The following is a 14440-nucleotide window of genomic DNA, read 5'->3' as shown; positions in this document are numbered from 1 at the left end:
TCATACAAGCAGTGAACTTTGATTCACACTTCTGAGCAGTAGGAAGCTGCTAGAAGATGATACTGAGTGTGATTACTACTAGATTGGAAAGATGCAAATAAGTTATCCCCGCCAGCTAATAGGATAGATCACATCTTACTTTTTCTGGTGTTTTTCCCTTCACAGTTGAGGGTGCCTCCAACCACTGGAGTTCTCAGACCAAACCTGAAAATCACCACTGACTCCTTTCTTTCCTGTTCCCATTACCACTTTACCTCCCAAGCCAACCTCAAGCTCTGCTGACCCCACCTCTAAAATACATCTCTAACCTCTCACCTCCATTTCTGCTGCTGCCTCTCCAATACTTTCATTTCCTGTCTTTATCAGCATTCCAGAACATCTCCTTGTTTTCATTCTTGGCCTTTCTTTTTCAAATATATATTTTATTGATTTCAGAGAGGAAATTTATTTGCACATTGGAGAGGGAGAGAGTGATAGAAACATTGATGATGAGAGAGAATCATTGTTTCGCTGCCTCCTGCATGCCCCCTACTGGAGATAGAGCCCATAACCTAGGCATGTACCCTTGACTGGAATTGAATCCGAGATTCTTCAGTCCACAGGCCAACACTCTCTCCACTGAGCCAAACCAGCTAGAGCATTCTTTGGGTTCAGTGCATTTGTAACAACCACAATACCTTTTAAAACTTAAATTAAATCATGTGATCTCCTTACATATAACCTCCTGTGGCTTTCAGTTGCATTTAGAACAGCATTTGGGTTCCCTACCATGTGGCCTTGGGCTTCATTGGAGCTGGCCTCTGCTTCTTCCTCCTCCTCCTCTTCTACCACACTGTCTCTCACAAGGGTGGGCTTTTTGATGTCCCTCTGCCTTGCCAACCTCATCCTGGGCTTCTGTGCTTGCTCTTCCTATTCCCATGCCTGGCTCCTTCTCAAATGTGCCTCCTCTGACCATCTCACTTCTATTTGACCAGGAAGTCAGAGAAAGACTAGAGAAGTCCCCTCAGAGAGGCCTTTCTGAAATATTCCTATAAAGTAGCTACCCTCTGTTCCCACGTCAATGACTTTTCATCATGTTACCCTATTTTATTTTTTTATAGTAATCAAACCCACCTGAAATTAGCCCATGTTCTTTTACTTGTGTCTTGCCCTTCTTCCTCTCCCATCTCAAACTAGACTACACTATGTAAGGGCAGGGATCTAGTCTTCATTTCCACACTAGAACAGCGCCTGTTCCCATGCCAATGCTCAGTTAATGTTTGTTAAATATATTGTCTGTATGATATACTACTAAAGGTTAATAGGACCTAGTAGCACCTGGAAGGGCACGGTAGAGGATGAACCACAGGGAAAAGGACAATCCATGGTTGAACATGTTCTAGGTGGCAGGCTCCATGGTGCATTGAATTATTCTAGCCTGATAAATAATGGTGGTGTTGTTAGTGGGGGTTTAACCAGAAACAGGTCCTCTAGGAGGAGGCTGCATGGACTCAGGTTATGTAACTGTCTTTCTCACACACCTCACTGGGATGCTAATTAATCTAAGGATTCCAGGAAGTTCCTTACACCTTTCATGGCCATGGCAGAAGGTATGACAGCATTTCCTGAGACTTGAGAACTCCACTGAAAATGAAAATATTTTGCCAAACTGGCTCTTTAACTAAATATTATTTTAAATTTTTTCAAAGAAGATATATGCTTTTAGGGGGTAAAACATTTATAAAAACACAACAAAATACCTCTTCCTTTCTGTTGAGTTGTCAACCCAAAGAAAACAACCTGAATTTTTGTTTGGAGAGAAAATAAAATGCTTTTTTTCCTATTTTCCTGTTACTCTCCCTATTCTTTGGTCCCATACTTTCACCCCTTCATCCCCACTTTCACATGCCTAACCCTTTCACTCTGGGTGGGAAGACTAACACAATAAATGGTGCTAGAGCCACAGCTCAGCTAGCCTAACCTAAGATACTGGTGGAGATGAAGGTAAGTTTCCTCTTTTTAAATAATCTTGGTGATCTTTAAACGTATCACAGACATCTGTTGTATTTATATACCATATCATTTAGATGTATGATCACTATACCTTTCCAAGGGAGATATTTTCATATTTTTTATGCATCTTGATTCATGTGAAAAATAGTTCCAAGGGAAATCTAGTTATTGTTTTTGTTTTTCTACTTACACCAATAGAAAGATTTTTAGGTAAAGCAAAGTGATGTGGTACAGGTACCACCCTCTTCTTTCCTGCCTCCCTCACACCAAGCACAGAAAGTTTCCAAATGTGAGCTACTCACATTTGGAAACAGCACTTTGTGGCATACGGAAGGAACGTCTACTTCCTGGATATGAGCAAAACCATCTGGGTTAGGTCATAGAAATATATTGACAAACTTATGCATATTGGGGGTATCTTGTTGTTTTGCTGGTTTTATATTGCTCCTGGGGGAATAAAAAATTATGTACGATGAACAACCTGCTAAAAATGTAGATTTAAAAGTAATTAAAATTCAAAGTCCACCTTGTGAAGGTATGTACCTTTAAGAATGCTCCAATATAGATTTCCCCCACCTTATCTTATTCCCTATCTGATGAAACAGGGAATGATTTGCCAATATCTGTGTGTCATCTTCCTCCAAGCAATCAGTAGTGATGTCTCTCTCAAAGAGTGCTTTTCTCCTAATTTTTCATTTAGATTTTATTAGTTCTGATTTCTTAAATAAACCTTTTGTAGGGTTCCTGTGGGATAATTTAAGCAATCTAATCTTGTCCCTCATCCAGGATGTCTCATTCTATACATCCCATTCATCAGTAAATTAGACAACTTCTTTGAAACAAGCCTTAACTGAAAGAGATGATGCTAAATGGGCTTGCAGGAAGACTATATCAAAGGTGGGCATTTGGGAAATATTGCACAAAGGATTCATTAAAGGCTCTTTGTTCCTCAATAATGAATAATTTAACATCCAGACAGATTTCTGCACCCTGCAAATCTTCATCTGTGATTTTGTTTTTTTGCTGCAGTCACAGGAAAATTTACCTACAGGGTGTCAGGTAACTTACTAGTTTATGGATTTAGATCAAACATTGAGGATCTAGGCAGCCTAAAAGGGAATCAAACATTTTTTGTGTGATCAATATTTACTATGTAAGCTATGAGAGGAGGAAACAGGCATCTATTTCATGTATCCAATATGTACCTAATTGCAGATCATATTTTTCTGAGCCACTAAAAAGAAAAAAGGCAACACAAAGCAACTGATGGCTTTGATTTTTGTTGTTGCTGCTTTAAGTTCCCACTTAAATTACCACTTAAATAGTTTATCCTTCTTAGCTGAGCCATCTTTGGTTTAGAGGGGAGAACTTTTTTATTCCCCAGAGAGACTTTTTACATTTGTTATTTTACTGATGCTGCTTGACTGGCTTTGTGCTAGAATTTTCCAGAGAATTCCTTTCCCAAACTAGATCCTCCTGCTTTTAAATCCTAAGAGTTTGTGTGTTTCAGCTTGCAGCTGAGGTTGGCTCATGCATCACTTTATTAATATGACGTTATTCTTAGACTCCACATTAGATCCGCTCTTCCCCTCTGTTTGACTACATTTCCAGCTGAGTTTCAACATCACTTTCCTTCTTGTGGGAGAAAGCGATCTTTTGGCTCAATTAAAGATAAATGCCATTGACCCTCCACTTTCTGAGGCTACACATTTTCCAAAAGCTCTCTGAGAATTCTGTATTTATTGCTTGAAAGAGAATATTGAATAATACTCATTTCCCTGGCATTTTAAGCAGATGGATGTAAACCTTTTTTCTTACTCCAAGAGTAAGAATATTGGGGGATGAGGTCTCTAGTGTAACCAGGCATTAGGTCATGTGAGATCTCAGTGGCTTTTTCACATCCTAAAGTCGTAGAGTCAAAATGGACAGTTAAATATGTTTGCTTGAATCTGACCTTAATAACAGCTGTTTCAAGGACACCAAGAAGGGTGGAAGTCCCAGCAAAATGTCAGCAGCATTTAAAATGCACTGGGCTGAGTGAGGTTGGTTTTACATCTCAGTGGCTAATATGACACTAATGTGGCAATGTCCTAAGCTGACTGTGTGTGTTAGTATTGCTTCCTCTCATCTTGTCCCCAGTCATAAACATTAAGTGATTTGCAAAAATTGCCTAAGGAACAGATGGCCATCTATGGAGGACCTGCATTTGTAATAGTTCTGCACCCATAGCCACTATCTTCCACATCTTCCTTTACTTCTTTCCTATCAAAACATTTGCATGTGGAATAAATAGGATAAAAACATTAAAAAAATCAAAGGCAAATTTATTTCTTCAGAGAACACCTGTTCTTGCTTCAAAGTTCCCACACATGATGTGGTCCATTTCCTCCCAATGTCCACACAGCTTGCTGTTGTAAAGGTGACAGCTACATCCACCTTAGACCTGAATTTAATGAGATGATGAATAGTGCTATCTAGTGAGTTGAAATGTAAGGAAAATCCTGTCCTAATGTATAGATTTTAGATAATATTAAAGACAGCCATCCTCATAAAAAAAAGCTAAGATTGGATGTCAAGTGGTTTATTATGGAATTATTTTTTTTCTGCCATTCATTAATCTCAAGGAACCTTTACGCAATTCAGGGTACACTGGTTCACTCCAAGTTTCTTCGCTGAATTCTCAGGATTCTTGTGAATTTGACTTGCACTTCTGGTGTAGCTGCATTCTGGAAGGTTGTAAGTACAAATCACCTGCTGAATACATTGCAATACAAATACATCTTTCCACTTTGAAAATCTGTTTATTTTTCAAGGAGAAAATTTCCCCAAACTTCAACTGCTATTAAATCTCATGTAATACACATTGAATAGGAATACCAATTACTCAAAATTAAAAGGTACAATTTTAAATTACCTAGTTTAAAAGATCTCTCTGCCCAAATACACTCCCTTTTATTTTCTTCCTTATATAGTATATAGTATCTTTAGTCTGGGGACTAGAGAAGCAGGCAAAGTAGCTAGTAAAAGCTATACTGGGTGGGCAAAAGTAGGTTTACAGTTGTGTGACTAGATAATATAAGAATAAATAGCAATACAAGGATGAACTCTGTGATTTGCTTGCATACAACTGCAAATCTACATTTTCCCAATGCGTATAATGAAACTTTCAAAATGACACATAAAATGTATTGACTTTATTTAATGTTTTCCAAAGAAATAAAGATCCATGTAGATATAATAGATTCAACACCTACTTTGTACCTGGCCCGGTGTTCCTGTTCCTGAGAGCCAAATGTATGGTCTTCTGAAATATTTCCAATGCATAATAGGCATAGCAGTGTACTGGCCAATCACATATTTCATCTTTTTTCTCAAGTTATGTCCAGAGATATAGCTTCCTATATCTTGAAGATTTAAGCATTATCTTTCTGTGTGGGCTCAGCTAGTCACAGAGAGAAAATAAGCTTGCCCTAAGTTCTTTCGTTCTATGAAGTCTTTCTTATCTTTTAAATTTACATCTCAATTCATTTGTGAGTGAAACCTGACATTCTTTCCCCCATTGCTAGCTGAATTGTCTTAAAGCCTCAGAATCTATCTTGCCAGTTTTTGTCCTTAAATACTATAATTTCTTTTTCCACCCAACTCTTTATAGGGTGTACTTGACCATTATCTCAATCTTTTGAGACAACATAGTTAATTCCTTTATTTGGTGGCACCAAACATTCTTTTTGTCTTAAACAGATTCAATTTTTGAATTTTACATTATTTCATTTTTTAGAATTTGGATCTTTTTGGAGAATGATGAACAATTAGACAATTTAGGGGGTCTTCCAATTCCCTTCAGGAGCATTATTTAGAATGGGTTTTATACCTTGATATTTAATATTACTGTGGTGATTACTATTGTGGTTTATATGGGTACTGATGGGAAATGTCATATTAGGAGCATATGTTACAGAGCTCTTCACTCATCCTATGGGTGGATACTCTCCAAAAGCCAGACTGGTGGACTATGCCTAAATAAACAAAGGGTTTTTTTTTTTTTTTAATATGGGATGAATTTTCTGTATCTTCAAGAAATTCATCTGAAATCTAAGATTTGGGGGGGAAAAATTAATAGTTGACTCCTGTTTCCTGTAGGTGGTCACTTACTGTCATTGGCACTTAAAACTGTGCATCAATAGATAAAGGAAGGCACCCATTTCTTTTATTCCTTTGTCATTTTCCTTTATGTTTGAGTGAGACTTTTGCATGGAGACTACTAGTGAGAGTCCTATTGGATCGGTGACACTGGATAGGCTTTGGTTGAGGGTGGGATATGATTCCTTAAATGCTACTTGGTCATGGACACCAGTGTGGCTTTGGCAATTCTGATGTCATGGGCGCTACTTTTAGGATGTTTCTAATTTTGGCACTTACCACTATCCTTAGGCAAAGGACCTGAGACCCTGTATGCCGGGCAGAAGCTCAATGACAATGAGTGGCACACCGTTCGGGTGGTGCGGAGAGGAAAGAGCCTTAAGTTAACTGTCGACGATGATGTGGCTGAGGGTGAGTACAGCTGTAGTGAGATGTGTTGCTCCTTGCTCTCCTAGTCCTCTTGGTCATTCAATGCTTCAAGGGCTTTTTTTCCAAACATGTTATTTGGCTTAGTAGAAGTCACATGTCATGTTCTCTGTTGACAAGCTAGGGCAAGACTAAGAAGATCCTCCTCTGTATTTTCAAAATCTCTTTTCATTGATCTGTATTAAAGAACTGACCAAGTACTGTATTTATATATTGATGAGTCTCTTTCCTTAGGAGTTGAGTATGTGTCTGGAAAATAGATGTAGGGTTCTTCAGATCCTTCTATTATTCAATTATTCAAAAAGCAGTAATCAGTCAACTTCCCCAATACCAGTTTTTTCTCTCAATGAATACATCAGTCACTCAATGGTAGAGGGAGATAGATAAGTCAGAAATTCTAATAAACAATAGGGAAATGTAAGTACCTCAGTCAGTGCATGGTACTTAGAAGGTGCTGAATAACCAGTCATTATTTAGTCCTTATTAATTGAGTACCTACTCTGTACAAAGAGCTACTTAGGAAGACACTGAGGATATGGTGATGAACACATAGGCAAGTCCTTGGCCTTGGGGAATTTACATCCTAGGAGGGCAGTGACTATAAAATTCATTCATTATGAAATAGTGAATGAATCCACACGTAGGCGAGAGACCTTCAGAGCCTCACACAAGCAGTATATATTTCTTGAGAACCTGTTATATGTCAATAGCTTGCTGAGGATTGTAGAGTATAAAAGGGAAGATGAGATTACTCACATCCTCAATGAATCAGTTTAATAAATTAGATTTGACTCAGGTATTTAAAAATAAGACAAGCAATATAATGAACTCCTAATTCATGTGGGTTAGATTATAACTGTCCATCAGAAGAGAAGATTATCAGCTGGAGCTAGAGATTGCAGGAGTGGTTTATGAAGACAGTTCTTCAGGTAGAATTTGATGGGTGAGTGTAATTAATGAGGTCTAGGGTGCAAGAGAGGTCACTTTCAAGTGCATCTTAAATGTTGCATCCCATAAATCTACACCCTCTCCTGTTCCACAGCATTGCATACCTGTTATCTAGGATTCTTGTCCATATGGGAAAAGAAAACTTGGGGCAGCAGGGGTATTACATGGAACACTGTTGGCATAGGAACTGGACTTTGATGTTAATTCTCTGCTGGATTAAGTCACCATTTTTGGACTTTGTTAAATGAAGTCCGTGGCCTAAGTCATTTCTGTGACTAGGAACATCAGATTGGGATCAGGAGCCCTGGGATTTAATATAATCATTGTCACTAAAGTGCTTTTTGCCTTTGGGATAAGTACATTAACTTCTTTTTACTTATTTCATCATTTTAAAAATGGAAACTCCATTATTTCTGACGTTCTTTCTTAATATAAAGTTTCTGCAATATTGATCCTATAATTTAATTTTATATTCACAAGCCTGAGCTCTTTTTACTTCTGAAGTCAGTAATTATAATAGTGTGCATGTGTGCAAGGCAATGTGTGTGTGAGTGTGTGTGTGTGTGTGTGTGTGTGTGTGTGTTGTGTGTGGAGAGAAAGAGAATCTATGAGTGGAGGTAGAGTGTGAGGCATATATCAGTGCCCACTTATCTTTAAGGACTAAGTTAGCTCTCTTACTCATATCAGCTCCTTAAAGTTCTGTAAATTACCTTGAAAGGTTAGTGTACTTACTGTCATTTTACATAAGGGGAACATGAAACTTCGGGGGAGCTATGTACATAAGCTCAAAATTAATGTCTGTGTGATTCCACCAAATCAAGCTGCTTGCTGGGCATCATAATCCACCATAAGAAAGTGATTTGTCACATAAAGTAGAGATTAGGGTGAGGTGGGGAATACAATTCAGCAGGTAGACTTTGAGATCCACTCTGCTTCTCCCAAAATGAAGACAGAGCCATAGCACTATTCCGAGCTGGCAGGGTAACTTAGCCTTGTGTAATGAATGTCTGCAAAGAGATGTAAAAATAATTAAAGGTTTAGAACCCATATCCAACCTTAATTAATTATTCAAGAACTCTCCATTAAGTATTAGTGCCTACAGGAGTCTGCAAAGACAGGTCAGTGACACATGCCTGGCTAACTCCTCTGGGTTTAGCCCAGCAAAGCCAAAAGCAATGCTCTTCACAGTGTGTTTTGTATACCAGCCACTAGATGGCGACCACACACCAATCTCTCCAAACAGTGAGTCTCTTTATTTCCATAAGAAATCGCATGCCCTGAAAGCAATAGTCATAAGGAGCCCCAGAACTGAGAGTACATGTGGGTATTGCCTCCCTCAGTTATTATTTCTTACAGAAACTTTAGAATATAGGTAATTATTCCACTTTCCACTAATAATTTAAAAACAGGACTAAACCATGGCACTTCCAAGCCATCCAGTAATTTGATATTTGAAATTAATGAAGCTCTTTCATTTTCCGCCTTACCCCCTACTTTGCCATTGATGGGGGGGAAAAAGCAACCATAAGGATAAAAAAATCTGGGAGAAGAAAAGAGCCATATTGTGTATGAGCTACAGCCTTGGATTGCTTTTCACAGTGACAAGGGGTTAGGGAATTTTAATTTTAGCTCACAGAAGTCATAAAATCAGGCAGTGAAATTAAAATACCACTCAGTTCTCATGTTATTAAGTAGTGTATTATTGGCTTTTTTAGTAATCCCTTTCATGCTGTTTAAGGTTCCCCAGGGTGTCAAATTTTAAGCTAGTTTGTAGAAATGATGCAAAGAATAGGTCAGACTCATAAGAAATCAAAAGCAAAGAAATAAATATTCCTCAGCCTGGCGGTTTTCATTTATTATAATATAATATCTTCCTGGAAATGTATTAAGTTCAGTTGACTGTTATAAGGATTGATTGATTGATTAACCTGGGTTTCTATTATCAAGAATAAATTAAGACTACCTCCCTTGGGCTATGCTCCTCAGAATTTGGGCTAATGCTGCATGAATTGACCATATCACTAAGAACTCCCTGCTGGTGCAAAGTCACCTTCTTTTCTTTGTACACTCTGGTCCATGCTGCTTTCTCCCTCTACCTCTCTCTCTCCATATTGCACGTACAGAACCTCGCTGTAAAAGGTCATTGGCCCAAGATTCCCATGAGAAAATTCTTCTTCACCTTAACAAAATATCAGAGAAAGATTTAGAAAATGTTAAATTTAACAACCCAAAGTGGATTTCTTTATTGTAAGACTTATTTGGAGCCTTTAATATTCTAATTCGAATTGCCAATCATCAATAATTAAGTGTGCAATGTTTGCCAAATTTATTTGGTTCCAGAACTTTTTTTTTTTTATTAAAACATTTTACAGCATATGTACTGTGGAGAAGAGGGTATGTACTGTGTAGAAGAGGGAAAAGTGGGTATGGGAGCAGTGGAGCTGAGGATTGTAGATACATTGTGTATCCTTTTCTGAGCCTTTGGAAGCCTTTTTCTTCTTCACTTATCTCTCTGTGTCTGGGAGCCACTGGGAGGTCAAGTTGCCTCTGCTAAGGGATTTCTATGATTTTTTTTTTTTTTGCCAAGCTCTTGGCATTGGCCAGGTCCCTCATATGCAGAAATGGTGATGATCCAGGCCCTGACTCCAGAGTAGATGTCTCTAATACAGCCTCCTTCTCAGGTGCCAGGGATATTTGCTGTCCTCAGGCCCTCTGCTGTAGGATATCTAGAAGTTGCAAGAAGTAGTTCCTACTTAAAGATCTTGTATTCTCAGAAGAGAGAGAAAACAACAAATAACATAATCAGAAAACTAACATATTTCAGACAATAGGGGAAAATAAATTATGAAGATTTAGTAGCAGCTTACAGTTTGAGCACTCGGCACTGTTCTAAGTACTGTGAAATAAGTATGAAACTATCAGGACTAAATGTATCAATGATACATTTAATCCTGATAGTTTCATACTTATTTCACAGATGGGAAAACTGAGGCACGGAAAAGTTAGGTAACCCAGGTAGTCTAGCCTCAGAGCCTACATACTCATCCACATATGTGTGAATGTCTCATGGGCAGTTACAGCTTGAACTTGGCTAATTTTTCCATGGTGTGAGCTGGTCTGTAAACTCTTGTGGGCCTTCAGTGAAACATGAAGGTGAAGGTGTGCATATGGATTGAGGCAACATAGCTGGGCTAGGGAAGGTGCTGCATATGTTGCCTATGGCAGTGGGCAAACTCATTAGTCAAAAGAGCCAAATATCAACAGTACGATGATTGAAATTTCTTTTGAGAGCCAAATTTTTTAAACTTAAACTCCTTCTAAAGCCACTGCTTCTATTAAATAGACTCACCCAGGCCGTGGTATGTTGTGGAAGAGCCACACTCAAGGGACCAAAGAGCCGAATATGGCTCACAAGCCACAGTTTGCCAATCACAGGCCTATGGCATTAGGATACTTGGTCTCTGGGAAGAAATGTGAACTCATCAAAGCAGTTATCACCAGTTAAGTTCCTTTTATTGGGTAATAATGTAAGGAACTAGTCAAAACTTTTCTCTAAAGAGAGTATAGTATGCAAGTTAAGATGTGGACTTTGGAATTAAATACATCTAAGTTCAATGTGAGGCTCTACTATTTACCGCCTGTATGAACTTTGGTTGCATTGTTTGACCTCTCTAAGCTAAGGGTGCACACATCTAAACCTAGATAATGATACCTTCCTATTGTTTTATTGAGATCATGACATGGATGATGGTTATGAAGTGCCTAGCATAGTGCCTGTCTAAGGGATATCCACTAGTCTTGGTTTTCCCTTGATATCTTTCTCCCCACTTACTCCTCTTTCCTCTAAAATTTGGAAGCAGCTGCTGTGGCGTGTACATTCATTCCACATTTAATTGTAAAGGAGTTTTAGTCTACAGATGGCCTTCAGAGAAGATGAATGGAAAGGTTCCTGGTTATTAATACTGGTTAGGTAATACACAGCTTTTTAAAATTTTTATGTTTAAATTTATACATATTTGAAACTTTAAGCAATGCCTTTGATGCTTTCTCTGGGTAAAATAGTATACTTTTTGGGAACCTACACCCACATAAAAGTGAGTTTCTTTTAGTGTACGGAGAAGTGAATTTCTTTTCCAATTTGGCCCCACATCACTTCCTTTGCACCTCTCACCAATTTTTTGTGGAAGCTGCCATTAGACATCCTGAACCCTAAATTAGTCTCTGTCCCTGGATTAAGTGTTCCAATTCTATTGCTAGTTTTCCTTCTATTATCTAAGCCCTTCTTCAATTTCAACCTTATATGATTTTCGTGTAATTTTTACCTGATTTTCTTACCTTACATAATTTTCTGGTTTTATGAAATTCATATTCTAGTGAGAAGAATTTCCTAACCCCTTAATTTTGGAGGTCAGTTAATCCATAATTTCTTTAAAAGCTCCCAAATGACTTTGAAACGGACTCTTTAGATTCCTTTTGGAACTGCAGTCTTTACTAGTGGGCACCCCATTGTTACTTTTTGGTTCTCATTGCTGTTTTGTTTATTCTTTTTTTCATAAAGTAAAAATTAGCATGACCACCAGTGTCATCATGGTTCCATGTTCCTGTGTCCCCATGGAAACTGGCTATGATTTTCACCTTCGCATTATTCAGCTGATATAAGCAGCTATAGCCCAATTGACCTTGGGTATTTATTTCCATTACTTCAGTGTTTCAGAGCACATGAATTTAGGTTAGGCTACTTTGCATTTTCATGACCAGTCCTGTTTTCAATACTAAGTTATTTTATGCAGTAATTCTTTTTCCTAGTTATTCAATTGTTAGCAGATTTATGTTGCATTTTGATTTTTGTTCTATTACATTTTGATATTTAGTTAACCAACATCATTATTTTGTTTTTGCTTATATTGAGAATGATTTGTAACTAGTTGTCAAAATACCACATAGATGCTCATAAATGCGAATCTGATTTTTGTGTGTATGAACAATTTTTTTGAATTAGGTCTCAAGTATGCTCCCATAGAGATAAAATTAATATTGAGTATCTGAGGGTGCAATCTACTTGGATTTTCTAGATATTGAAGTTTAAGGGACTAAAAAATTATGAATGACCCTCTCTTTTTTTGCCACCTGAGTTCTATGCCAATAGAGAAAAATGCATAGCAAGTCAAAATGAAATATAATTTTTTATTAATGATAACACTGATATTGAAAGATGTGGTTTATATCTACTGAACTGAGAATTGTATGGAATTGCTCAGTTGAACACTAATTCAGGACTGGGGCAGGCAGCCTTCACTGAAGCAAGGCTTGCTCCGCCAGCACCCATGCTGTGGGTGAATGGGGTAGAGTGGGTGCTTTCTGAAGGCAGATTTTTTCCCTAAAGGAAAACAGGAAATTCCAGGGTCTAAGCGCTGCACATAGTTTTGCTTTGCAGTTTATCTTTAATCTTTTAGATTATGTCACTCCTTTTTTTTTTCCCCTGGAAAGTTATGAAAGAGAGAGGGGATAAAGAGACACCAGGAGTGTCTTGCTGGTCAAGTCTCTTTAATGTAAAAGATAACAGGAGAGGGTAGGCAGAGGTAATTCCTCTCCTCTCCCGTTAAACATTGAGGCATTAGGAAATAACTTGCTAAATTTTAATGACTTATCTCTGTGTGAATATCCAGGGAGTCACCTTGTACTCTAGCCATACTAATGATTTTTTCTTAACTTTGTTGTTAAAATTTCCAGTCTATGTGTATCTTTTTCTGTGTGCCTTCTCATTATTCCTGCTTCAGTCACTCATTGAACCCTAAATTAGTCTCTGTCCCTGGACTAAGTGTTCAAATTCCACTGTTAGTTTCCTTTCTATTACAGATCCAAGCCCTTCTTCAATCTCGATCTTATATGATTTTCTGATATGGGTAAACTAGGTGAGGAAAAAGGTCTAATGATTTGTATTATCTGGAGATCTTTCCATCACAAATATTACAAGCTCAACTCAAAGGCTTTAAGCACAAAATGGAATTAAAGTCTGAGTTGGCTGGCTGGATTCAGATCTTCAAATGACGTAATCCTAGAAAAATTGTGTTTGTCCATTTCATGGTTGTTTTCTATGCCCCCACAACTTAGGCAGGCCCAGTCTCTCCCATAATTGCATGGATGCTGGTAATCCAGGCTTCTTCTTACCCCATTCAACAAGCCTTTCTTGCAAAGGCAACTGTTTTGTAAATGTTCTCACAAAATCCCTGGAGCTGATCACTACTGGACCAGTTTGGGTGTTGCTAGCACAGTGGTTCTGACATTGGTTTCTAGATCAGCCTTTAATGCTTCAATTCAGAACTTGTTAGAAATGCAGATTTTCAGACCTCACCTCAGATTCTTGAATAATAAACCCTGAGGGTAGGGCCCAATCAACTGTATTTTAGCAACCCCTCCAAGTGCTTGAGATGAATGCTAGGATTCTTAGTCCTTAGCTTTTACTCTAAGGCTGGGGAGAAGAGTGGTGGAGTGGTTCAGTCTAAGTAGCTTGATTACTTCAGAATGGGATCAGCTTCATCTAGCCTAGATGGTTTAAAAGTAAAGTGGGGAAGGTAGATTTCAAAAGAAAACCGGGTGTTATATTCAGAAAAAAAGCAACAATTGCTGGGAAAATGAAATTAACAGATGTTTCACAATAGAAACTTGCCCAGAATTACAGCTATGCACTATTTAATAACAAGTATCTGGTCTAAGAAAGTGGCCTTATATGATCTTGTTGTTGTGTGAATGTCATGGAATGTACTTATGTAAGCCTAGATAGTATGGTTTACTATATGCAAGTCTTACTAGTACACAAAGTAGGGACATGAGAAGAAGTGTCCTGATATAGGCACATAGGTTATCTGGTACAGTCTATTGTTTCTAGGCTACAGGCCTGTATAGTATGTTACTGTAGAAACCAACATGAGATTAA

At 38.0% G+C, this 14440-nt stretch overlaps 1 protein-coding gene across 16 annotated transcripts in view; it reads left to right on the top strand.

Moving 5' to 3' along the window:
• NRXN3 (neurexin 3) overlaps positions 1-14440 on the top strand; it is a 1462974-nt gene that overhangs the window by 653001 nt on the left and 795533 nt on the right. For all 16 annotated transcript variants that reach the window (XR_006740652.1, XR_006740674.1, XR_004986670.2 and 13 more), the window contains one exon: positions 6424-6543. Coding sequence is in view for 12 of the 16 variants with exons in the window: in XM_036430072.2 (XP_036285965.1) it covers positions 6424-6543 (120 nt within the window). In the remaining 4 variants the exon portion in view is untranslated. The remainder of the gene's footprint in view (positions 1-6423; positions 6544-14440) is intronic.

The sequence above is a fragment of the Pipistrellus kuhlii genome, unplaced genomic scaffold (genome assembly GCF_014108245.1).
Source record: "Pipistrellus kuhlii isolate mPipKuh1 unplaced genomic scaffold, mPipKuh1.p scaffold_m20_p_1, whole genome shotgun sequence".
NCBI lineage: Eukaryota > Metazoa > Chordata > Mammalia > Chiroptera > Vespertilionidae > Pipistrellus > Pipistrellus kuhlii.
This window is presented reverse-complemented; position numbering and strand designations above follow the sequence as displayed.